The 26,393-nt window shown below is 42.0% G+C and overlaps 2 protein-coding genes across 2 annotated transcripts; both read left to right on the forward strand.

Annotated features, from left to right (window-relative positions):
• Positions 1-521: 521 nt before the first annotated feature.
• On the forward strand, positions 522-3,462 carry fam161b (FAM161 centrosomal protein B; the record flags this gene model as incomplete). The annotated part of the gene is made up of 8 exons (XM_084143932.1): positions 522-802; positions 909-1,411; positions 1,534-1,871; positions 1,970-2,091; positions 2,199-2,366; positions 2,474-2,573; positions 2,716-2,888; positions 3,155-3,462. The coding sequence occupies 8 exons, from the start codon at positions 522-524 to the stop codon at positions 3,225-3,227; spliced, it is 1,758 nt and encodes a 585-aa protein (XP_084000058.1). The 3' UTR covers positions 3,228-3,462.
• Positions 3,463-8,487: 5,025 nt separating this feature from the next.
• Positions 8,488-10,760, forward strand: ngb (neuroglobin; the record flags this gene model as incomplete). The annotated part of the gene is made up of 4 exons (XM_084144104.1): positions 8,488-8,585; positions 9,262-9,370; positions 9,552-9,671; positions 10,608-10,760. The coding sequence occupies 4 exons, from the start codon at positions 8,488-8,490 to the stop codon at positions 10,758-10,760; spliced, it is 480 nt and encodes a 159-aa protein (XP_084000230.1).
• Positions 10,761-26,393: the final 15,633 nt, after the last annotated feature.

A 26,393-nucleotide genomic window follows, 5' to 3' on the forward strand; every position in this document is an offset into this window, starting at 1 on the left:
ATTACATTGTAACGGTGTCGATATATGACAGTTATTGTTGTGAAGCAAGAAGAAATGGATAACAATGTTCCACTGGAATAAGTATGCTGTAGTTCTATAGTGCACGAGCATGAGGTTATATTTTATATTTTGCAATATTCCTCTATTTTCATCTCATAATTGATTGTAGTTATTCATTGTGTAACAATACAAATGTTCTGGCCTAAAACAGTTTAGCATCTAGCCTACTATGTTAACATATACATATAATAAGACCTCTCTGGCAATGTTTAGGAGAAGCAGTTTGGTTGCTAGGGCAACCCTTGCGGAGGCTCACATCATGTGCTGCTGGAGTTCTGCATAACTTTTCATGATATTAATTATCATTCATTAACAAAATTTGGGACAGTTCTGTGGAAATAAAAATGTCTGATCTAAACAAGGGGTTATCTCACTGTGGGAGGTGTTTTTGGAAGAGGTGTTTTTGGAATATAATTCAAAATGTCTTCCCCCTTTTCCTTCTTTCCATAGATGTTTGGTGAATGTCGGGTTCAGGAGGACACACTGCTGCTAGGACGCAGGAGCAGAGGAACATGGCTGACCTGCAGGCTTTCCTGGAGGATGGCCTGAGTTCAGAGCTGCTGCTCCAGCACCAGCTGCAGGAGATGAAGGAGGCCCATAAGCAGCAGCTGCAGGAGACAGAGAGGAGACAGAGAGAGGGCCTTGAGAAAAGGATCCAGCAGAACTCTATGCTGTCTTCAGGCTTTGACAGGAGGTCTAGTGCTGACAGACAACTGGACGAGTTCTTCAGCTCTCAGGCCAGGTATGTCATGTCACCCAATGATGCAAATAAGTTATCACAATATATATTTTTTGTACGTCTCAAATATCCTATTGTTCTATGTTACATAAAACAATCTCAAATGTAGGGGACCGAGGAAATCCAGTTCCATGTCTGAACTGACCTCAGGTAGGAGGTCTACCTCTAGGAAATCCCAACAGCTCAGACAGTCAGGGAGGTCAGTCACATCCTCTGCAGCCCTGGCTTCTGGCACAACTGGTTCACAGCAGCTTCAGCACCGAGGACCAACAGAAACAGAGCCGCTCCAACTAAGCAAAGAGGAGAAAGAGGAGGCGGAGTGTCAGAGGAAGTTCCGTGCTGTTCCTGTGCCTGGCCATTTGTTTTTGCCCCTCTATGATGAGATGACGCAGGTGCGACAGAAAGAGAGGAAGGAAGGCCGTGAACAGAGGAGGGACTTCCTGCTCTCCATGCAGAAGCCCTTCAGCTTCCTGGAGAGAGATGAGAAGAAGAGAGAGAAGCTGATGCAAATGATAAGCACGGTGGCACAGTCTCAAAAAGCCAAGGCCACCAATGTCAGGAAACCAATACCTAAAGCAATCAAAGACCATGCAGTCTCTGAGCATTTAAAAGGTGTGTTGCCTAAATAAAATATCTCCAGAGATCTTGCTTAGGCACAGGAAATGGTATAATAAAAGTATTATAATCCTCTCAATATGTTATAATTTTTTCACTGAATTCTGTATGCTCTGTAGAGGAGGAGTTGCGCAGGAAGGTACGCATCCAGCAGAGGGCCCAGGAGACCTTGAGGAAGTCCACAGCACCTATAGAGAACCATACTCTTACTGAGAACCCTGAGCCTCGCACCACCCAGCGAACTAAGAAGGAGGTCCTGGCTTTCCTGGATCAGAAGCCTACCTTCCAGCCCAAGACCAACGCCCAGGTCCCTGATTTTGACAGGCTGCACAAGGCCTTTCAGAGGGAAGCTCTGAGGAAGACAGAGAGGAAAGATGTTACCAAGTGTCAGCCCTTCCACCTGCGGACATCAACTCTGCCTTCAAGACCAAGCAGAAGCAGCTCTGAAAAAGAACAGGTGAGCTTACTGTAGAACTCTGCAAATAGAACTTGAAATGAAATTGCTCTTTGTATCTTTGGAAACGTTTTGTTTCCTTGTGTTATTTTTGTCCTAAGGAACCCATAGTCAGTGCCTTTTTGAAGAGAAGCAATTCCTTTGGAGGCTTAACATCACTGTCCACAGATACGCTTCCCACCTATATCACAGATGCAGCAAGGAAACGCTGTATGGCCATTAGGTAAAAGGGAACTGTGAACTTCATTATCAGCTGTGTCTGTCTCAATAAGTAAGGATACAGGAAATACTCGTACTAATCTCTGTCCTGTCCTCTCCATGGTCCATCAGAAAGTATGTGGAGCAGAAAGAGAGCAAGGAGAAGGAGAGTGCAGAGTGGATGCGGAGACATAGGATGAGGTCTCAGGCCATGAAGAAGACAGTGGCTGTCCGCGCCAAGGTCATGGATCCTCATAGCAGCCTGAAAGAGGTGTACCATGAGAAGCTGAAACAGCACCGGTGAGTACTGGGAAATTCCTCAGATGAAAACAGGAAAGAACAGACTGATTAAAGAGTTGTTGCTCTGTATTTATTTACTTAATGTTTATGTGGCTCTGTACATGTAGGGAGGCTGACCAACAAAGGACTAGAGAGTATAAGAAGGAGCTACAGGATATGAAGGCCAGAGTCACTGTCCGTCCTTACCTGTTTGAACAGGTGTCACAGGTAAACTATGGGCTTGCATTGACCTGGAAACTCATTTTCTGGAATTGCAAACACTTGAGAAGAGCTTTTAAACTGTTAACTGTTGTATTATTTACTATTGTGCACCTTCTCTATTCCCTGGCCTTTGATGGAATTGCTCTAGAAAAACGCCAAGGCTGACGCAGAGCGTATATACAGAGACAAGCTGAGGGAAGCTGGTTTGAATGAGCAGTTTGTCAAAACAAAGGGAGAAGAGTTTGGAACGGCACCAGTCTTCATATTGGATGACAATGACGATGTTGATGACCAAAGTGTTGAGAGTGACATGGAGAAAAGGTACCTACAATGACAACAAGTGTGTGTCGCAGTGTCTACCAACTAACAATTAGTTTTATTCATACAATATGTAATGCCAATAGGAATACCACTACAGCTGGTAATCCAAGGACGCCATGTGTTATAGTCATATATACAATGTTGCATTACATAATACTTTGAGACTCTGTCGTAAAGTCTTTAGTGAAGAGAAGGCAAATACTGGAGTCAAGCAAAACTTTGATGCAATTACAATATAGACATTTTCTAACAGACGTCTGATTTAGGGATGGAAACGTAGACGTCGGGGAGAAAATTGAAGAGGTAGAGGAAGAGAGCGTGAAAACCAGAGTGGAATAAATGCATTGATCAAAAAGGTAGACCCGGCATGTAATGGAACTCCAAATAGCTATTCTGCTTCAAAGAGCACTATGTTGTAAAATAATTGTAGTCTAGTTTAACTATGTTGACCCAGTCTTTGACTGTCTGACATGTTTTGTTATCAATTATGATATTTCTAAAATGGGGACATCTGGCCTCTGGCTTTTAAATGTATATTAAATGGAGCAAATGTGAGAAAATGAATAAAGGTTTATAGAACTGTATATGTTTATATGTAATTTAGAATTTTATATGTTGACATTTTACAATGGTAGGGGATTATGGAATATTAACATTTGGCAGCATAATATTTAAACCTTATTAAAACTGAATATCAAAGGCTTATTTGGTTTTATGAAATTAATTTAGCGTGGCATTATAGAGGAGAACTACTTGGTAACCAGAAAAAAAGTGTTTTAAAAACAAAAAATAGGCCTACAATGCTACAGATTCTGAAAGGTCCTGGTTTAGTTAGTATATCCCTCACTGAGAATCAAAGGGCTGACAGTGGTCTAAGGGATATTGCAGTACAGTAGTACATATTAAATCTGTCATGCAGTCTAGTTGCATTCGTCAAACTGTTTGAGCAAGCCCATAAATATTTTGTCAATGGACAGGTCCTATAAGGACAGGAATCATCTGAAATTGTAATTTCTCGGATGCTTTGGTTAAAGTATCTGGCTATTTCAGAAAATACAGTGCCAGTTAAGTAAATAGGCCTAGTCATTCATCTTCCATCACAAAGGGCATGTCAGTGCACTGCTCTCTGCCCAGTCCCACATCAAATGGGGTTTTATACTGGCCTCCACTGTGAGCTGAAGCAGCTTACTGCCAAGAATGAATGGGATTTTGCTAACCAGATGGAAACATCTGAATATGTACAGTGAGGGAAAAAAGTATTTGATCCCCTGCTGATTTTGTAGGTTTGCCCACTGACAAAGACATGAGCAGTCTATAATTTTAATGGTAGGTTTATTTGAACAGTGAGAGACGCATGTCAAAAATGTTATAAAATGATTTGCATATAAATGAGGGAAATAAGTATTTGACCCCTCTGCAAAACATGACTTAGTACTTGGTGGCAAAACCCTTGTTGGCAATCACAGAGGTCAGACGTTTCTTGTAGTTGGCCACCAGGTTTGCACACATCTCAGGAGGGATTTTGTCCCACTCCTCTTTGCAGATCTTCTCCAAGTCATTAAGGTTTCGAGCCTGACGTTTGGCAACTCAAACCTTCAGCTCCCTCCACAGATTTTCTATGGGATTAAGGTCTGGAGACTGGCTAGGCCACTCCAGGACCTTAATGTGCTTCTTCTTGAGCCACTCCTTTGTTGCCTTGGCCGTGTGTTTTGGGTCATTGTCATGCTGGAATACCCATCCATGACCCATTTTCAATGCCCTGGCTGAGGGATGGAGGTTCTCATCCAAGATTTGATGGTACATGGCCCTGTCCATCGTCCCTTTGATGCAGTGAAGTTGTCCTGTCCCCTTAGCAGAAAAACACCCCCAAAGCATAATGTTTCCACCTCCATGTTTGACGGTGGGGATGGTGTTCTTGGGGTCATAGGCAGCATTCCTCCTCCTCCAAACACGGCAAGTTGAGTTGATGCCAAAAAGCTCCATTTTGGTCTCATCTGACCACAACACTTTCACCCAGTTCTCCTCTGAATCATTCAGATGTTCATTGGCAAACTTCAGACGGGCCTGTATATGTGCTTTCTTGAGCAGGGGGACCTTGCGGGCGCTGCAGGATTTCAGTCCTTCACGGCGTAGTGTGCTACCAATTGTTTTCTTGGTGACTATGGTCCCAGCTGCCTTGAGATCATTGACAAGATCCTCCCGTGTAGTTCTGGGCTGATTCCTCACCGTTCTAATGATCATTGCAACTCCACGAGGTGAGAGCATGGAGCCCCAGGCCGAGGGAGATTGACAGTTATTTTGTGTTTCTTCCATTTGCGAATAATCACACCAACTGTTGTCACCTTCTCACCAAGCTGCTTGGCGATGGTCTTGTAGCCCATTCCAGCCTTGTAGGTCTACAATCTTGTCCCTGATATCCTTGGAGTGCTCTTTGGTCTTGGCCATGGTGGAGAGTTTGGAATCGGATTGATTGATTGCTTCTGTGGACAGGTGTCTTTTATACAGGTAACAAACTGAGATTAGGAGCACTCCCTTTAAGAGTGTGCTCCTAATCTCAGCTCGTTACCTGTATAAAAGACACCTGGGAGCCAGAAATCTTTCTGATTGAAAGCGGGTCAAATACTTATTTCCCTCATTAAAATGCTAATCAATTTATAACATTTTCGACATGCGTTTTTCTGGATTTTATTGTTGTTATTCTGTCTCTCACTGTTCAAATAAACCTACCATTAAAAATTATAGACTGATCATTTCTTTGTCAGTGGGCAAACGTACAAAATAAGCAGGGGATCAAATACTTTTTTCCCTCACCGTACATAACTGGATATCATTTTGGAGTTGGCTGCTGAAACACACTCAAAGAAACCATTCAGCCATTATTATAGCGGATCCCTGCACACTCTAGCTGGCTGCAGAACACCATTCCAGAGCCATACCTTGCTGTCTCCATGGAGACCAGCTCAGATGGTCATTTAAGGGGTACCATCAGAGAAACATGATGTGTTTAAGTCTCACCTCAAAATGTTTGGATGTGTTCAGTTTATGGTCTTTTCCCTAACAGGGCTCACTCTAAAGTGGACCAACAATAAAAGCTGATTAATCAAACCAGCTGTGGGGTTCACATCGGTAGGAGACTCTTGAATGATAGATGCAGTCACCTCCATGAGAGCTCAAACATCACATGTCAGAGGTTCAAGGGCTCCAGTGAGGTTGTCATGGAAACCATGTTTCCCCTGCTTACACCCTCCAGTGGTCCAGCAGGAGACTGCTGTGCACCATCTATGGCATTCCACACAGCAGTTACTATACACACAAAGAATGCCATGGATAACAGCATACGATCATAAGGAATACAACACTATCACCTCTCTGACCCAGAGAATAGTAGGGAAATGCTGTTCAATGGCATCCTTACTTTAAATGTATGGGAAAAACCTATGTAATGAAAAATGTGAGCAAGCATTTACAAAGAGCAGGCAATAACATTGTTGAGAAAAAACCCATCTCTTATGTGGGGTAATGACATGCTGTAAATTTGGCCACCAGACTTAGTCATCTAAGTGTCTGAGAAGACACCTCTCCAAGCAGTTAAACAATTACCATGTACCATTTTACAAAAGTGGAGCCCTCAGGTCTGTTATTACTTCAGCTACAATATTAAAATTCCCACACATTTCATTATGAAAGTGCTTTGTTCTCCAAATCAAGTGTCTGTGGTTGAAGCACTCCACAGTTTCATTCAATGTAGTTTTTGGGCATAAAACAATCTGACGGTAGAAAGGTTCATAGCAAGGTTAAAGAGCAACTCCAAAAGGTAAATTTGGGGCCCCAAAGGGTCTGAATATGTATATGATTATTTATCTCCCTTTAGTTCATTGACCTCTGACCTTATATTAGGTGACAGTGCAAGTCAAGGTGCTCTGTGTATGGGTTTATTTATACTGAACAAAAATATAAATGCAACATGCAACAATTTCACAGATATTACAGAGTTACAATTCATATAAGGAAATCAGTCAATTGAAAGAAAGAAATTAGGCCTTAATCTATGGATTTCACATGACTGGGTATACAGATATGAATCTGTTGGTCACAGATACCTTATAAAAAAGGTAGGGCCGTGGATAAGAAATCTAGTGAGTATCTGGTGTGACCACAATTTGCCTAATGCAGCGCGACATCTCCTTCGCATAGAGTTGATCTGGCTGTTGATTGTGGCCTGTGGAATGTTGTCCCACTCCTCTTCAATGGCTTTGCGAAGTTGCTGGATATTGGCGGGAACTGGAACACACTGTCGTACAGGTTGATCTAGAGCATCCCAAACATGCTCAATGGGTGACATGTCTGGTAAGTATGCAAGCCATAGAAGAACCTGGACATTTTCAGCTTCCAGGAATTGTGTACAGATCCTTGAGACATGAGGCCGTGCATTATCATGCTGAAACATGAGGTGGGCCTCAGGATCTCGTCACGGTATCGCTGTGTATTCAAATTGCCATCGATAAAATGCAATTGTTTTCATTGTCCGTAGCTTATGCCTGCCCATACCATAACCCCACCGCCACCATGGGGCACTCTGTTCACAACGTTGACATCAGCAAACTGCTCGCCCACACAACGCCATACACGTGATCCTGCAGTCAGCATGCCAATTGCACACTCCCTCAAAACTTGAGACATCTGTGACATTGTGTTGTGTGACAAAACTGCACATTTTAGAGTGGCCTTTTACTGTCCCCAGCACAAGGTGCACCTGTGTAATGATCATGCTGTTTAATCAGCTTCTTGATATGCCACACCTATCAGGTGGATGGATTATCTTGGCAAAGGAGAAACGCTCACTAACAGGGATATAAACAAATTTGTGCACAAAACTTGAGAGAAATAAGCTTTTTGTGCGTATGGAACATTTTTGGGATATTTTATTTCAGCTCATGAAACATGCGACCAACACTTTATATGTTGCGTTTATATTTTTGTTCAGTGTATTTGGGGGGAGGTTGATGTTTTTGACAGCCCTTGGTTCACCTGTAGGAGGAGCTGTAGCTCGTCACATCCTCAAAGGAGCGAAAGAGAGAGATCCCTCCTTTCCTTCTTCAGTGGCGTGAGCAGATCCACAGCGCTGGAGAGAAAGCATAGCGGGAGAGAGAGAGAGTGAGGGAGAGAGAGAGAGACAGCAGTCAGTGTGACAGATAAGCACGGCAGATGACTTGTCTCTCTCTGAATGCACTGTGAGCAGGAGAGCAAGTAACTGCCAAGAGTGCCAGCCAAGGCAGTTCTCCAGACTCACAAACACACACAGACTCCACAGCCTGGTACAGACAGGGATCGTGTGAAAAGAGAAGAGTCTCACAACTAAGGTATGCTGGGATCTAGTTTTGCACATGTACAACTATCATGAATTCCTCTTTCTATTGTTTTGGTTTTACTATGTTATGTCTTAGCTCTTGCACTTACACTTAGTTTCCAGGTGGGTCGTCAAAGGTTTCCCAAGCGGAGTCTACAACAGTGTAATGGGTTGTCCAGACCAGAGACTTTTCCTCTGATCCTGCAAAGAGATTGGCGTAATCCTACAACGAGAACTAGTCCGACCCTGGGCATGGAGAAGCTGACGGAGAAAGACAAGGAGCTGATCCGAGGCAGCTGGGAGAGTCTTGGCAAGAACAAAGTTCCACACGGAGTCATCATGTTCTCCAGGTACAGTTATGAGTTAAACCGTTTTATTTGAGGAGTTAGAAGTTGTAATATTGCTTGTCATACTGTATTATCTATTCAGATATGCAACACTATACTTTATAACCAGTGTTTCCCCTATATTCAACTCTGCTACCTCTGCTGAAAAAAATCCTAGGGAAACACTGATAACTATACTATGCATGTGTTCCTCTATGAAGATTTCATGGTTATTAGTATATCAGCCTTTACTGTTTGTGGACCAAAACAGAGTGTTTGTTGATATCTGCAGCATTTTTTTGTAAGAAAGTTTACTGAAACCTAACCATTGACTACATTTGCAGTTGTATACAATGCAAAAATGCCAGTATAGTGCAAAGATACTGTAAATAATGTAGTTGCCATAGTAAACAGTACTTGTGTACTTAGAGAGAAAAATACACTTAACCAACATAGATACTGCATCACACACTCCCTATACCGGGACTGGAGGCTTGACTTGTTGCTTGGCGACAGGCTGCAATACTCTTTATTTTGAAACAGCTGCTGCTAAAACAGACGCTAGAGAAGAACTGTTGTTGACTGTTCTATTTTCTTTAACCAGACATTAAAATCGTACCTATTGTGGCATTCGAGTGACTTATGACTACATGTATCTATCGGCACCTATAGTAATGAGTTGTGTTTTATGTCTGTGCAGACTGTTTGAACTAGAGCCTGCACTCCTCAACCTCTTCCACTACAACACAAACTGTAGCCCCACACAAGACTGCCTCTCCAGCCCTGAGTTCCTGGACCATGTCACAAAGGTAATCCTGTGTAGCCCATCACCATTAAAACTGACATCTAAATGGCTGATTCTTGGAAACAAATCCACGGCAATAACCTCTTGCTGCATGTTGGTGAATGTGCACATTTCTTTGTGTATGTGTGTGTATGTGTGTGTTTGTGCGTACATGATTGTGTGTGTATGTGTGCGTATGTGTCCAGGTAATGCTGGTGATCGATGCAGCAGTCAGTCACTTGGATGACCTCCATACCTTGGAGGATTTTCTGCTCAACCTGGGGAAGAAGCACCAGGCAGTCGGGGTTAACACCCAGTCCTTCGTTGTAAGACTACTGTCACTCTGATCACTCACTGTAATACACTGCTGTCATACTGTGTGTACTGTACACTATACTACACTGTAAAAAAATAAATGTTGATTTAACGTACAATTGTAAGTTGGGGTCAATTCCAGTTTCATTTGAAATTCCAATAAAATTCTTGAATTAACTCATGAAGTGGAGAATTCATGTTGAATTCAATTCAAATTTCAACAATCTTCAAGTTATGGAATTGGAATTGAATTGGAATTAGACTGTTTGGACTGTTTGAATTGGAATTGGAATTGTAAAAACATTTAATCTTTGGAAATGAATTGGAATTCAATATTTGTACATTTCCCAGTTATTGGAATTATTGCACTTTGTATAAAACATTTACTACAGGATTTGTTTTAAATCATTTCAAGTTCTATCTCTATATTTCAAGTATAACCAGGCTGTCTGGACAGTGACCTGATCAGCCTGAAAGTCTGAGAGAATTTAATTCAAATTGGACTTTGTGGAAATGTTGGGGATCATATTGAATTGGGAATTTAATTATTGGAATTTACCTAACATTAGAATTGAGAAGAATTGAGTTATCTCTGAATTCAAAGACTGACCTGGAATTAGAATTGAATTAAATGGAATATACAGGGAGAGGAAATTGAATTAGAATTGAATTAGTGGAATTAACCCCAACCCTGATTGTAAGACAACCAGCTGCAATAAGATTGTGAGTTTGCTCAACAAAAATGTTGTTGAGCAAACTCACAACAAAAAGTTTGTGTGTGAACATTTTGTTGAGCAAACTCACAATCCTATTGAAGCTGTTTGCCTTACAACTGTACATTGAAATCAACATATTTTTTTACTGTGTACTTTTAAGAAACAAAACTTGCAACAATTTATAAATGTAGGCCAATATTCATAATATCTGCGTGCGTGTGTATGTTGCAGGTGGTGGGGGAGTCCCTTCTCTACATGTTGCAGTGTAGTCTGGGTCAGGGGTACACTGCCCCACTGCGTCAGGCCTGGCTCAACATGTACTCCATCGTAGTGGCGGCCATGAGCAGAGGGTGGGCCAAGAACGGGGAACACAAGACTGACTGAAACATACGCTGGGGTCTGCTATCAGTTTCTGTCTAATCACCTTCATGGTTGCTATGGAGTAAGGTTGTATAGCTCACAGCATGAAGGTTTTGATTGCTGTATATTTCCTCAGTGAGTCTAGGGTCACAGTAGGGTGAACGAATGGTGTTATCACACTTGACACCACACACAATGGTTGAATCACCTGATGTTCACAGAGTTAACTGTTTTTGCTGTGGATGTTGCAGCTTCTAGGCAATGCTGCTATAACATTGTAGGGATGTTATGTGCCAACCAGCTTTGGATGTGCTCTAAGTCTGCAGTTTGAGTTCCTCAAATTAGAGAAAGGTTAAATTAATGTAATGACTGAATTTGCTTTGTAAATAATTGACTTGATATATCTACTCAAATAATAACAATGATTGTGGGGTTCTTCGTGATGTATCTTAAAGAGTCACACAATTGTCAAACACTGGCTGTATTACTTGGCATCACTACCTCTACTGTGATCATTACTATAGCTGGAATGGGCAGCTATGATATGGGCCCTTTCCCAAATCAAACCAATGATAAAGAAACATTGATCACAAAAGGTATGTACAAAATTATTGTTTAGAGTGATTATCACGATTCTATCTCTATGCCTTTGAGTTAGGCTAGGGTTCTGATAATGGCACATACTAATACACTCCTTTCTTTGTATGTGTTCATGACCTGGGGTGTAACAACCCTTAGAGGTTAACATGATTCTTAAAGCCATTGATATTATTAAGCAAACAAAAAACTTTTGACAATGCTCAATAGAAAATGACAAGAACTGTTAATGTATTCAAAATATTTTCTATGGGATCCCTATGACTGTAATGGCGTCCGTGTGCAGCTTTGTCTGAAAGGTGTACACTCTTAGAAAAAAGGGTTCCAAAAGGGTTCTGTGGCTGTCCCCATAGGAGAACCCTTTTTAGTTCCAGGTAGAACCCTTTTGGGTTCGAGGTAGAACTCTTTTGGGTTCCATGTTCCCTCTGGGGAAAGGGTTCTACATGGAACCAAAAAGGGTTCTACCTTTAACCAAAATGAGTTATTCAAAGGGTTCTCCTATGGGGACAGCTGAACAACCCTTTTTGGTTCTAGATAGCAGCTTTTTTTCTAAGAGTGTATGTGGCACTCTCCTCTCCTCTGACAGTAGAGGTTGTAAATATCATGTTGCCATATGTGTATTATCATATTTCAATAGACTTCAACTGACTGTTACTCACTCTAAAATAGACTGTTATTCTCCTATCTTGAGTTCTAGCTGTTTGATGGAACTCAACAGTAGATTATTTGCTTAAGTGTCTTTGGGCTTGACTTAGCTTAGGCTCATTCAGTTTTCACTAATTGTAAATGTGAAGTGGTGTTGAACCACATACTGTATCTATATCAATACTGTGATGATACGTTATAAACAAGCCACAAATACAGAAGTACTTTGGGTTTTTGGACCCATTAGACAATCATCTTTCTGTGGACAACCCTAAAACATGTATTAATAAACAAGTTTCACTACGTCCTACCTGAGCCTGCTGAGGTAGTAAGAGATGCTACTGTAGTTAGAGATGATCGTTAGAGATGATCGTTAGATGTGTGCATCCTTTTGCTGCTAAGAACACATTTACCTATATGTTTCTATAGTGTGTATCAGTTGTTATCTACAGTACATTGAAAGTCACAATGCCAAGTTAGCTATAATACGTCAAGAATTTGATAATAACACTACACTACTGTATGTCCAAGCTGCTGATATGTGGTGAATATTGCTTTAGTTTGAGATTACTTTTATAAAGTTTATTTTTGTATTTTCAAGTGTTTTATGTATGTGATTGACTATATACCATTGCGAACACAGTTTTTCCAAACATGTTACATTACCCACAACATATACAGTACCAGTCAAAAGTTTGGACACACCTACTCATTCAAGGGATTTTCTTTATTTTTGCTATTTTCTACATTGTAGAATAATAGTGAAGACATCAAAACTATGAAATAACACATATGGAATCATGTAGTAACCAGAAAAGTGTTAAACAAATCAAAATATATTTTATATTTGAGATTCTTCAAATTGCCACCCTTTGCCTTGATGACAGCTTTGCACACTCTTGGCATTCTCTCAACCAGCTTCACCTGGAATAGTTTTCCAACAGTCTTGAAGGAGTTCCCACATATGCTGAGCACTTGTTGGCTGCTTTTCCTTCACTCTGCCGTCCGACTCATCCCAAACCATCTCAATTGGGTTGAGGTCGGGGGATTGTGGAGGCCAGGTCATCTGATGCAGCACTCAATCACTCTCCTTCTTGGTCAAATAGCCCTTACACAGCCTGGAGGTGTGTTGGGTCATTGTCCTGTTGAAAAACAAATGATAGATCCACTAAGCCCAAACCAGATGGGAAGGCATATCAATGCAGAATGCTGTGGTAGCCATGCTGGTTAAGTGTGCCTTGAATTCTAAATAAATCACAGACAGTGTCACCAGCAAAACACCCCTACACCATAACACCTCCTCCTCCATGCTTTACGGTGGGAACTACACATGCAGAGATCATCCATTCCCCCACACCACATCTCACAAAGACATGGCGGTTGGAACCAAAAATCTCTAATTTGGACTCCAGACCAAAGGACAAATTTCCACTGGTCTAATGTCCATTGCTCGTGTTTCTTGGCCCAAGCAGGTATCTTCTTCTTAGTGATGTAGTGGTTTCTTTGCAGCAATTCGACCATGAAGGCCTGATTCACACAGTCCCCTCTGAACAGTTGATGTTGAGATGCATTTATTTGGGCTGCAATTTCTGAGGCTGGTAACTCTAATGAACGTATCCTCTGCAGCAGAGGTAACTCTGGGTCTTCCATTCCTGTGGCGGTCCTCATGAGAGCCAGTTTCATCATAGCACTTGATGGTTTTTGCGACTGCACTTGAAGAAACTTTCAAAGTTCTTAATTTTCCGTATTGACCTACATGTCTTAAAGTAATGATGGACTGTCGTTTCTCTTTGTTTACTTGAGCTGTTCTGGCCATAATATGGACTTGGTCTTTTACCAAATAGGGCTATCTTCTGTATACCCCTCCTACCTTGTCACAACACAACTGATTGGCTCAAACACATTAAGAAGGAAAGGAATCCCACAAATTAACTTTTAAGAAGGCACACCTGTTAATTGAAATGCATTCCAGGTGACTACCTCATGAAGCTGCTTGAGAGAATGCCAAGAGTGTGCAAAGCTGTCATCAAGGCAAAGGGTGGCCATTTGAAGAATCTCAAATATAAAATATATTTTGATTTGTTTAACACTTTTTTGGTTACTACATGATTCAATGTGTGTTATTTCATAGTTTTGATGTCTTCACTATTATTCTACAATGTAAAAAAATAGTAAAAAATAAAGAAAAACCCTTGAATGAGTAGGTGTGTCAAACTTTTGACTGGCAGTGTATGTAAAATACATGATGTTCCCTTGTACATGTATCATGACTTAAGATATAACAACCACTCAATGTGGTTGCCCAAGAGCCTTGTGCTGCAATCAAGAGAGCAATTTCTCCTCAATCAGTATAATTGCCATATTATAAATGTGTCATCCCTATTAGGAATGTTACTGTTGGCATTGGATACAGAACCATTTCATTACCATTTCAATAGGAGATCTCACTTTTTCGTTCAATTACCTGTGAGCTTTGTTTTCAGGCCATTGCAGTGCTATTCTATATCAGGGGGTTCCTCTCTCCGACTTTCCAACTAGCATAATGGGTTTCCCTTACCAGATTAACCCTTCTTCTGGACCAAAAAACATTATCAATGGAGAATCTACATCGAAAGTGCTTTTTATTCCAGGAATAAGCTTCATCTGAGTCTAGGAAACCAGCCCTATGAGTTTAACACATCGTTACATGGCACTATGCAGATTGTTGTGGGTAATGTCTCTATTTTCAATGATCTGAGAGTAGGTCGGTTTAATGTGATTGTGTGGATTGCATTGGGACATGTAAATAACATAATATTTTGTTTATGAGTGTCTCCATGTCTACCTCATCAACTCAGCTGCTATTGAACAGCGATGATTTCACCTATAACTATCTTTATAACCAAAAACATGTGACACAATGCAAATACATACTCTATCAACCAAACAGCTTGTAAAACGGACCCCATCCTGCACTTATGTAATGTGTTGCGTGCTAACTCAATTAAGACTAAATAAAGGTGATCTTCTGTGGACATTCAACTGAAAAAGAGGACAATGTTTATTGTTTTTCTTCCACTTCGATGGTTTGTTTGTCTCAGTGTGATGGTACTAATGCTGAGTTCAGGGTTTGTAATCAATCACACAATGCCCGATTGATCTCGCTCTGCTTGGCTATTCCTTGGGATTATGTAACATCAGTGTACTGGCTGGCTCCTTCCCTGGGGCTATAGAGACGGGAGGGACTTCATCTGAAAACCAGAGAGCTGAGTGAATATCATCCTACTTAATCATGCAAATGTCACATTCATCGCATCTCCAGGAATCCAAGAACTTTAGCTGCTACACGGCTAATGTACTTTCTTGATCTTAAAATGCAGACAGCTCTATTTTGTAAGTATTAAGATAAGCTCTAAAGCTTTGTGTGTGTGTGTGCGTATGTGTGTGTGGGAGAAAGAAGAGAGAAAGAGAAACAGAGAGAGACAGAGAGATGGGGGCTAAATTGTTATGTCTCAGATTGCCTGAATTCCATTCAACACATTGGGTTAATCTATCCTACAAAGCATTCACATATTTAATTTGCTTGCATCATTGTAAAAGTCACGTCCATGGGCTGGCTGTCTGCTCTGGTGTTAAAGCAGTAACTGACATGTCCCAAATCTGTCTCTCTGCAGTGCTCTCCATATTCCCCTCTGTCTGAAATGTTGGTTTATTGATGCTAGTAAGTCACTGGCTGTCCTACTGTGACCCACAGAGTAACACTGAGGCTGGTGTGTGAGTTCAGGGGATTGGGCTGAGAAAAGCAGTGGTGTGGTGTGGCCTCTATTAGTTTAACACATAACATGGATCTGCTGTCCTGAGGATTGCTATGGCACAGTCACCTCCACTATACCACCACTCTACAGGTCAGGTATAAAGTTCTAGTGAGGCCGCAGCTGTATAACCTGGTTGTTGGCATATGTAGGGATATAGAGACGAGAAAGGTGGATAAAGCAAAGGAGAAAGGTGGATACAGCAGCACTGAGGTGATGCACATCAATGGGACTGCAGTAGAGTCAGCACTTTTAAGTTCCTCTGTGTCCACATCACCGAGGACTTGACATGGACCAACAACACCACCACTCTTGTCAAGAGGGTGTAACGGTTTCTACTCCCTAAGGCTGCTGAATAAATTTGCCATGCCAACCCGGGTCCTCTCCAAATACTACCGCTGCACCATCGAGAGCATCCTGACCAGTTGCATCACAGCCTGCTATGGGAATTTCTATCTACAAGCCATCAGACTTCTGAACACTTGAACTGGACTGACCACCTGCTCTGATTCTCCGCACCTTAGCACATATGCACTCACGCAGGCACGCCTACTAGCTCTCACAGTCTCACGTCAGAATTAGATGTTCATCCTTGTTTCTCAAACGTCAAATTTCAGAGTTGTTCCAATTGTAAAATTTCGAAGAGTTTAAGGTTACGTTTAGGCATTAACTCCACATTTTTAAGGTTAGGGTTAAATTCAGGCATTAACTCCAAATTCTTAAGGTTAGGCATTAACTATGAATGGTTAAGGTAAGGGTTAAGGTTTGTGATAGGCTTAAAACAAAAAAATTATAAACAACTTTCTATCGCTGGATTCAAACTTGCAACCTGAGGCAGATGCTTACGCCCATCCACCATCCCCATCCACAATGCTGAAGGAAAACCGAAACCTACTTGAATGCTCACTGTTGCCCCTAGTGTCCAGTTTCCACATCATCTCCCGACGTCCTCAGACATGGATGGAGCCAGGTCACGGGTGACCTGGCTGTGCACGCATGCATGCACACTCTCACACCCACACCCACCCCCACACACACATGCACACACACACATCACAACTGCAGCTACCAGACTCTTATTATGCGAAATACTGCACAATTCAAACACTTGCCCTCAATCCTCCCTTCCCAAAAACACGTGTAAATATTGGACTATACATTGTGCCTTCCTGTATTATACTCATGATAAAATGTTTATTCTATTCTACTGAGCCATTTACTTCATGCTCGTATTCTTCCCAATGGGCAAAAACTGGTTGAATCATCGTTGTTCCATGTCATTTCAACCCCAAAAATCAATGTGATGATGTTGAATCAACATGGAAAACTGATTGGATTCGCAAAAGGTCATCAACATAAGGGAATTGTCTTTTTTTCACACAACCTTTAACCTAAATCCAATGACATGGTGAAATGTTTTGTTGAATTCACGTTAGTTGACAATTCAACCAAATGTAAATTAAAATTAGACATTGAACTGACGTCTGTACCCAGTGGGTTATCTTTTATGATTTCTTATTATTGTTGCATTGTTGAGAAGGAACCTGCAAGTATGCATTTCGTTGGATGTTGTATACCATGTGTATCCCGTACACATGACTAATACAACTTGAAACTTGAAACTATCTGTACTGCAGAGTAATCAAATGTTGTCCCATGAGGCCAACTGAAGATAATGTGCCATACCTGATGGCTGCTGGGGGATCAGTCCTGAGGCTTTCCGGGGGAGACAAGCCTGTGAGAAAAGACAACAGACACACATTATTTTTTAGAAAGTCTGAATGTGTTTTGGAATGAAGGGGGATTGGATGTTGTCATGGAAACTACTAAGCAAGGGTCCAGAGAGGTATTTGTTTTTGGAGGCAGGCAGACACTCTTCAGTGGAGCTGGCTGGCAGGCGGGGCAGGGTGGCTGATGTATGATATAGAGGAGAGCGGGGCTGTAGGGAGGTGGAGGGGGCTAGCAGACTGGGGCTAATCAGGTTAGCACTCTAAGATCATCCAGCCTGGAGGCAGCTGAGCACTGATGAGTCTGCCAGCTCGCTTTGCCTCAGCTCCACCACTGCAGCACGGCAACCACCATTGCCTTAGCAACAAGAGGAGAAGCACTTCTCTGTCTGTGCTCTTTCGTGACAGTTTTATGACAGTGTTAACATATCATAAACAGGTGAAGATTTTCAGTTGAAATCTTACAGAGTTTACACCTGACTTCCCAGTTAACTTGAGGTGTCTCAATTGGCATAGAGTGTTTGCTATATTTTCCTCTATGTTGGTACAGACTGCGCCACTAAAAAGTACAGGCAGGGATACAGAACATCATTCAAGTAAGGTAGTCTCTCTCTCTCTCGACTGGCTTGCAGTCTAAACATTAGAAAGGTTACATTCTAATTGAAGTATGAAGCCATGGTAACATAGAAGAAGCCACCTTCTAATGGCCCTGCTCTCCTGCATTAGATAACAGATCTTGACACCTTTTCTGAGAGATGGAGACAGATATGGAGACAGTGGCATTTCATGCCGACAACGTTCCTCTAATGAGCTCAACCTTTTGTGACACGCTGCCTGCCAAGACCTTCACAGCTCCACACTGGATCTCACATCGATCTCCTCCAAGATCTGAGAGCAAGACACTGTCCCCCCTCTCTGGCCTTTAAAGCCCTGGCTGGCCTGGAACACAATGATCAACTATAGCCACTCACAACTATAGCCTGCTTCTACAAGTCTTGTGTAAACGTATGCAATCTGGGGGTGGAATAAAAAGTGAGAGCGAAATGACAGCTACAACTTATACTTTCATTACATACCATTTCTGAACTAAAGATATGTAAATATAAAACAACAGCAACTGATTAAGCTGAATTTGTATGTGGTAATAAGGAGGCAGCAGAAGCCGAGGGGGAATGACAATATTCTATTCTGAGCATCTGGAGATGAGAGGGAAAAAGCTCTGTGCCACACACCCAAAGGAATTCACTTTCCGCTAAGAAGCATGCTTCAAGCAGTTGCCTGTGGTGACAGGGAAAAATGTCAGGCATATATTTTTTTTCTCTCTCTCTCTCAAAGGATTATGTCATCATGGTAACCAATTTTCAACATTGACATTTTGCAAAAAATCATGAATTTGTACCTTTGAAACAACATCAGATCTTCAATGTAATATCCAATACAAGAAAGAAACTACAGGCTGGGCAGCACCTCCTACTGGAGAGTTGATCTATCTACAGCTATCTCTTCAGTCTTCCATCCAGGGTTTTAACCAAGCCCAGCCCTGCTTAGCTTTGAACTTTGTCAATGACTATTACCAATGTGCTATCTTGAGAATAATTGTTAAGAAATCTCCACTTAATAGATTCGCTGTTGCTATAGAAGTCATTCCAAAAGGTAAGTCCAACAGAGCAAATTCAATGTAACCATACTTTATCAATCATATACAGCATCATCAATGATGCCATTTAGGCCTATATACCATTTGGGAAGTCATCAACAGCTATTGTTTAAATTCAGCCCAGGATTCAACTAAACATAGACAGAACATAGGCCTAGGATTTCCAGCTTTGGTTGATTTCAAATGGAATATACAAGTTATTAATACATATAGAATAGGATTAAATCAAATCAAACTGTATTTTAAGTGCATTTAAAGTTTGATTTGATTTAGTCCTATTCTTTAACTTAGGTTTTTGGGTGAAATGGAGATGTGAATTCAACATATCAATTATTCATTTGAGAAAAACTGGAATTAAAGCCAGACTCAGGTGGCACCGATGGATCTATCCAAGCACAATTCAATATCACTTTTGCAATATGGTAAATAGCCTATTAACTTGTCAACAACTTTACAAATGATATTGTTCACTTCTCCATCTTAACCAAAAATGTATGGATGTCCGGGAGGGCAGGAGCGGGACAAGGGGAGAAGGTAGCTGATTAGTGGTGGCTATTCAGCAGCCTGACGGTCTGGGTGTAAACGCTATTGGCCAGTCTGTCAGTTTAAGCCATGATGCTCCTGTACTGCCCATGTCTGAGTGATGGAAGCAGGGTGAACAGGCTGTGGCTCGGGTGGCTGAGGTCCTTGATGATCTTCTTGGCCTTCCTGCGACACATGGTGTTGTAGGTGTCCTGGAGGGCAGGCAGTGTACTACCCTCTGTAGTGCCTTGCGGTCAGCGGCGGTGGAGTTGCTGTACCAGGATGTGATGTCCTTGTGCTGTAATTGTCTATTAATATGATTTATTATGTAATGTTCTATGTTTTGTGTGGACCCCAGGAAGAGTAGCTGCTGCTTTAGCAGTAGCTAATGGGGATTCCAATAAAATACTAAATTCTCAATTTATCCCACATAAAAGCTTAAATATATACATCAGAATAATAGGTTTTATCTTCCCCATATTAAAGTCTGTAAATTAATTATAATTGATAGCGTAGATCTTAGGGAGGCTGATGCACAGTTCTAAACAGCACTAAGAGCGATGTTATTCGCTGGCATTGGAGTCTCATCTCCCCTCCTCCTCTACCCTGCTCTGGCGACAGGCTGCCTCATGCAATTAATTGCCCCCATTCAACCTACAATCCCAACATGAAGTTTACGGGACCGATGAGGTCTCCAGTATGCACAGATGCTTGTCCCAGGGCTAGTTTGTATGCAGCACTGCTCCAAACAATGGGCCATCAGGGAGGTGAGCCCCTGCATGCATTAACCCCATCTCTGCAGCTCTGACTGGGGCTCTGTCTGTCATATTAAACTCTCTGGCCAGGCAAATTCATGGTCATTAGGGAGCAAATTTCATCAGCAGAGAACCACAGTGGAACTCATTCCCCACATGACCTTGATTCAGCAGCAACAGGCTGGCAAATGCATTTTGGCAAAACTGGTGATTTAGAAAATATGTGTAAAATATTTTTTTAGATGCACAAATGTTTAGTATGGCACATACACTACCGTTCAAAAGCTTGGGGTCACTTAGAAATATCCTTGTTTTCGAAAGAAAAGCAAATTTTTTGCCCATTAAAATAACATCAAATTGATCAGAAATACAGTGTAGACATTGTTAATGTTGTAAATGGCTATTATAGCTAGAAACTGCTGATTTTTTATGTAATATCTACATAGGCATACAGAGGCCCATTATCAGCAACCATCAGTCCTGTGTTCCAATGGCACCTTATGTTTGCTAATCCAAGTTTATCATTTTAAAAGGCTAATTGATCATTAGAAAATGCTTTTGCAATTACAGTGGGGGAAAAAAGTATTTAGTCAGCCACCAATTGTGCATGTTCTCCCACTTAAAAAGATGAGAGAGGCCTGTAATTTTCATCATAGGTACACGTCAACTATGACAGACAAATTGAGAAAAGAAAATCCAGAAAATCACATTGTAGGATTTTTAATGAATTTATTTGCAAATTATGGTGGAAAATAAGTATTTGGTCACCTACAAACAAGCAAGATTTATGGCTCTCACAGACCTGTAACTTCTTCTTTAAGAGGCTCCTCTGTCCTCCACTCGTTACCTGTATTAATGGCACCTGTTTGAACTTGTTATCAGTATAAAAGACACCTGTCCACAACCTCAAACAGTCACACTCCAAACTCCACTATGGCCAAGACCAAAGAGCTGTCAAAGGACACCAGAAACAAAATTGTAGACCTGCACCAGGCTGGGAAGACTGAATCTGCAATAGGTAAGCAGCTTGGTTTGAAGAAATCAACTGTGGGAGCAATTATTAGGAAATGGAAGACATACAAGACCACTGATAATCTCCCTCGATCTGGGGCTCCACGCAAGATCTCACCCTGTGGGGTCAAAATGATCACAAGAACGGTGAGCAAAAATCCCAGAACCACACGGGGGGACCTAGTGAATGACCTGCAGAGAGCTGGGACCAAAGTAACAAAGCCTACCATCAGTAACACACTACGCCGCCAGGGACTCAAATCCTGCAGTGCAAGATGTGTCCCCCTGCTTAAGCCAGTACATGTCCAGGCCCGTCTGAAGTTTGCTAGAGTGCATTTGGATGATCCAGAAGAGGATTGGGAGAATGTCATATGGTCAGATGAAACCAAAATATAACTTTTTGGTAAAAACTCAACTCGTCGTGTTTGGAGGACAAAGAATGCTGAGTTGCATCCAAAGAACACCATACCTACTGTGAAGCATGGGGGTGTTGTTCTGCAAAGGGACCAGGACGACTGATCCGTGTAAAGGAAAGAATGAATGGGGCCATGTATCGTGAGATTTTTAGTGAAAACCTCCTTCCATCAGCAAGGGCATTGAAGATGAAACGTGGCTGGGTCTTTCAGCATGACAATGATCCCAAACACACTGCCCGGGCAACGAAGGAGTGGCTTCGTAAGAAGCATTTCAAGGTCTTTCTCATTTTGTCTGTCATAGTTGACGTGTACCTATGATGAAAATTACAGGCCTCTCTCATTTTTAAGTGGGAGAACTTGCACAATTGGTGGCTGACTAAATACTTTTTTCCCCCACTGTATGTTAGCATAGCTGAAAACTGTTGTGCTGATTAAAGAAGCAATAAAATTGTCCTTCTTGAGACTGGTTGAGTATCTGGAGCATCAGCAATTGTGGGTTCGATTACAGGCTCAAAATGGCCAGAAACAAAGAACTTTCTTCTGAAACTCGTCAGTCTATTCTTGTTCTGAGAAATGAAGGCTTTTCCATGCGAGAAATTGCCAAGAAACTGAAGATCTCGTACAACGCTGTGTACTACTACCTTCACAGAACAGCGCAAACTGGCTCTAACCAGAATAGAAAGAGAAGTGGGAGGCCCCAGTGCACAACTGAGCAAGAGGACAAATACATTAGAGTGTCTAGTTTGAGAAACAGGCATCTCACAGGTCTGCCCATCTTAATATTTTCTTTTTATTGGCCAGTCTGAGATATGGCTTTTTCTTTGCAACTCTGCCTAGAAGGTCAGCATCCCGGAGTCGCCTCTTCACTGTTGAGGTTGAGACTGGTGTTTGTGGGTACTATTTAATGAAGCTGCCAGTTGAGGACCTGTGAGGCGCCTGTTTCTCAAACTGTGTTAACATAATTGCAAAAGGGTTTTCTAATGATCAATTAGCCTTTTAAAATGATAAACTTGGATTAGCAAACATAAGGTGCCATTGGAACACAGGACTGATGGTTGCTGATAATGGGCCTCTGTACGCCTATGTAGATATTACATTTAAAAAATCAGCAGTTTCTAGCTATAATAGCCATTTACAACATTAACAATGTCTACACTGTATTTCTGATCAATTTGATGTTATTTTAATGGGCAAAAAAATTGCTTTTCTTTCGAAAACAAGGACATTTCTAAGTGACCCCAAACTTTTGAACGGTAGTGTACATCATTATCTTACAAATCAGAACCGTCGAGGACAACAGTTTGAGAACAATACCTGAGCCGACAAGGTGGTTCGAAAACCCGAGCCGACAAGTTGAAAAATCTGTCTATGTGCCCTTGAGCAAGACACTTAACCCCCCACTTTGCCCTCAGGACAGTCTAAATTCGTGGGGGCAAGATGTCGAAGCGTTCCACAAGGATGCTGGCCCATGTTCACCCTCTGAATGGCACACATACACAATCCATGTCTCAATTGTCTCAAGGTTTAAAAAACCTTCTTTAACCTGTCTCCTCCCCTACATCGATTGAAGTGGATTTAACAAGTGACATCAATAAGGGATCCTAGCGTTCACCTGGTCAGTATGTTACGGAAAGAACAGGTGTTCTTAATGTTTTGTATGCTCAGTGTGTGTAATTAATATATATACACTGCTCAAAAAAATTAAAAAATAAACAACACAATGTAACTCCAAGTCAATCACACTTCTGTGAAATCAAACTGTCCACTTAGGAAGCAACACTGATTGACAATACATTTCACATGCTGTTGTGCAAATGGAATAGACAACAGGTGGAAATTATAGGCAATTAGCAAGACACCCCCAATAAAGGACTGGTTTTGCAGGTGGTGACCACAGACCACTTCTCAGTTCCTATGCTTCCTGGCTGATGTTTTGGTCACTTTTGAATGCTGGCGGTGCTTTCACTCCAGTGGTAGCATGAGACGGAGTCTACAACCCACACAAGTGGCTCAGGTAGTGCAGCTCATCCAGGATGGCACATCAATGCGAGCTGTGGCAAGAAGGTTTGCTGTGTCTGTCAGCGTAGTGTCCAGAGCATGGAGGCGCTACCAGGAGACAGGCCAGTACATCAGGAGACGTGGAGGAGGCCGTAGGAGGGCCACAACCCAGCAGCAGGACCGCTACCTCCGCCTTTGTGCAAGGAGGAGCAGGAGGAGCACTGCCAGAGCCCTGCAAAATGACCTCCAGCAGGCTACAAATGTGCATGTGTCTGCTCAAACGGCAGAAACAGACTCCATGAGGGTGTTATGAGGGCCCGACGTCCACAGGTGGGGGTTGTGCTTACAGCCCAACACCGTGCAGGACGTTTGGCATTTGCCAGAGAACACCAAGATTGGCAAATTCGCCACTGGCGCCTGTGCTCTTCACAGATGAAAGCAGGTTCACACTGAGCACGTGTTTGGCGGTGGGTCAGTCATGGTGTGGGGTGGCATTTCTTTGGGGGGCCGCACAGCCCTCCATGTGCTCGCCAGAGGTAGCCTGACTGCCATTAGGTACCGAGATGAGATCCTCAGACCCCTTGTGAGACCATATGCTGGTGCGGTTGTCCCTGGGTTCCTCCTAATGCAAGACAATGCTAGACCTCATGTGGCTGGAGTGTGTCAGTAGTTCCTGCAAGAGGAAGGCATTGATGCTATGGACTGGCCCGCCCGTTCCCCAGACCTGAATCCAATTGAGCACATCTGGGACATCACGTCTCGCTCCATCCACCAACGCCACGTTGCACCACAGACTGTCCAGGAGTTGGCGGATGCTTTAGTCCAGGTCTGGGAGGAGATCCCCCAGGAGACCATCCGCCACCTCATCAGGAGCATGCCCAGGCGTTGTAGGGAGGTCATACAGGCACGTGGAGGCCACACACACTACTGAGCCTCATTTTGACTTGTTTTAAGGACATTACATCAAAGTTGGATCAGCCTGTAGTGTGGTTTTCCACCTTAATTTTGAGGGTGACTCCAAATCCAGACCTCCATGGGTTGATACATTTGATTTCCATTGATAATTTTTGTGTGATTTTGTTGTCAGCACATTCAACTATGTAAAGAAAAAAGTAATTAATAAGATTATTTCATTCATTCAGATCTAGGATGTGTTGTTTAAGTGTTCCCTTTATTTTTTTGAGCAGTGTATATTTAATATTTTTCTCTTGGACCCTGTGTGAGAAACCTGCACGCATTGCTGAATATCCAAATGTGCTTGGACAACGAGGCTCGGTCAATTGTAGGCTACATTTTCTCACGGACAGCATGGGAAACCACCCAATGTAAAAATCCACTATAAAAGCCTGGTTAGCTCTCTGCAGTTCCCCCTTTGATTTTTCCTTGACTGGAACCTCTCTGCCTTCTGCTGAACTTGTGACTCAGTACCCTTCCCTACAGACCACAGCAGACGGAGCGGGAATAAGGAGCCTGTAGCACAAGATGCGTGGCAGCAACAGATTCAGTTTTAATTGAACTCACAGCACTTCAAAGACTTGACACAGAACAGCTCAGGCCTGTCGGTCGGTCGGACGGAGGTCACTGCTACACACACACTGTCCCGCTGTTCCTCAACCTCAGGTCTCAATAAAAAAAAACATTTACATCAAGATGACATGTTTGTTTTACTTTATTTCCCTGCGAAAGTAAATGGTTCAGAGAAATCTATAAGTAGTACTTAAGAAAGGACACACCAGTTTCCTGTAAAGGATGAAGATAAGAGCTTGGCCAAAGTAGAAAACCACTGGATCCCCAAAATAGAGCCGGGGCACCCATGTGAAGAGCATCTGATGTATGAGCACAAATGACAGAAGTACAATAGAGCTAATTTAGCATTAAATCTCAGTGAGTTTTACAAGTACTTTCCTCCTCGCATGGTTATTGGGAAATAAAGAACCACATTTTCTTTCTTCAACTTTTTGATGTTTGCACATGACCTAAAATGGAATATAATCAACCGTTGTGACCACCATAAAAAAATGGATTAACATGTTCTTATAAGAAAATAATAATGAACTGTATGACCTGTGAAACAACATGTTGAAGCTGAAATCCAGTGCACACATTTGGTGAGCTTAGGGGCTTTCTGGGTTGGGGTTTCTCGGATGTGCTGTTCAAACTGATTTTAATGTGGCGCTCCACAATGATCTCAGGTGGTAACCTAGGCCTACAGTTTGTGGCCAAAAGGTTGGTTTCTTGTTTTGATGAACATTTGTTCATAAAGCACAGTTCTATTCCCTGCTCAAACTAATTTTATGAGACACTACATTTCTCCTATAATATTCCCTCAGTTTCTCAAAATCACTTCTGACAAACACGGTTTCAAAAGGACATCAGGGTATATCAAGAATATACTTCAATGACTATAAAATGACAACCTTCCCAGGGCTGCATTAAAGTACACTGGACACTTTGGGTGAAATTTCGTAGGTTGACAATTATATTAGTTCGAATTTTGGAGTACTATTATATACATTCTGTAGCTTTCCTTGGGCTCAG

Source organism: Coregonus lavaretus, assembly GCF_964263955.1.
Source record: "Coregonus lavaretus genome assembly, chromosome: 27".
Classification (NCBI taxonomy): Eukaryota; Metazoa; Chordata; class Actinopteri; order Salmoniformes; family Salmonidae; genus Coregonus; species Coregonus lavaretus.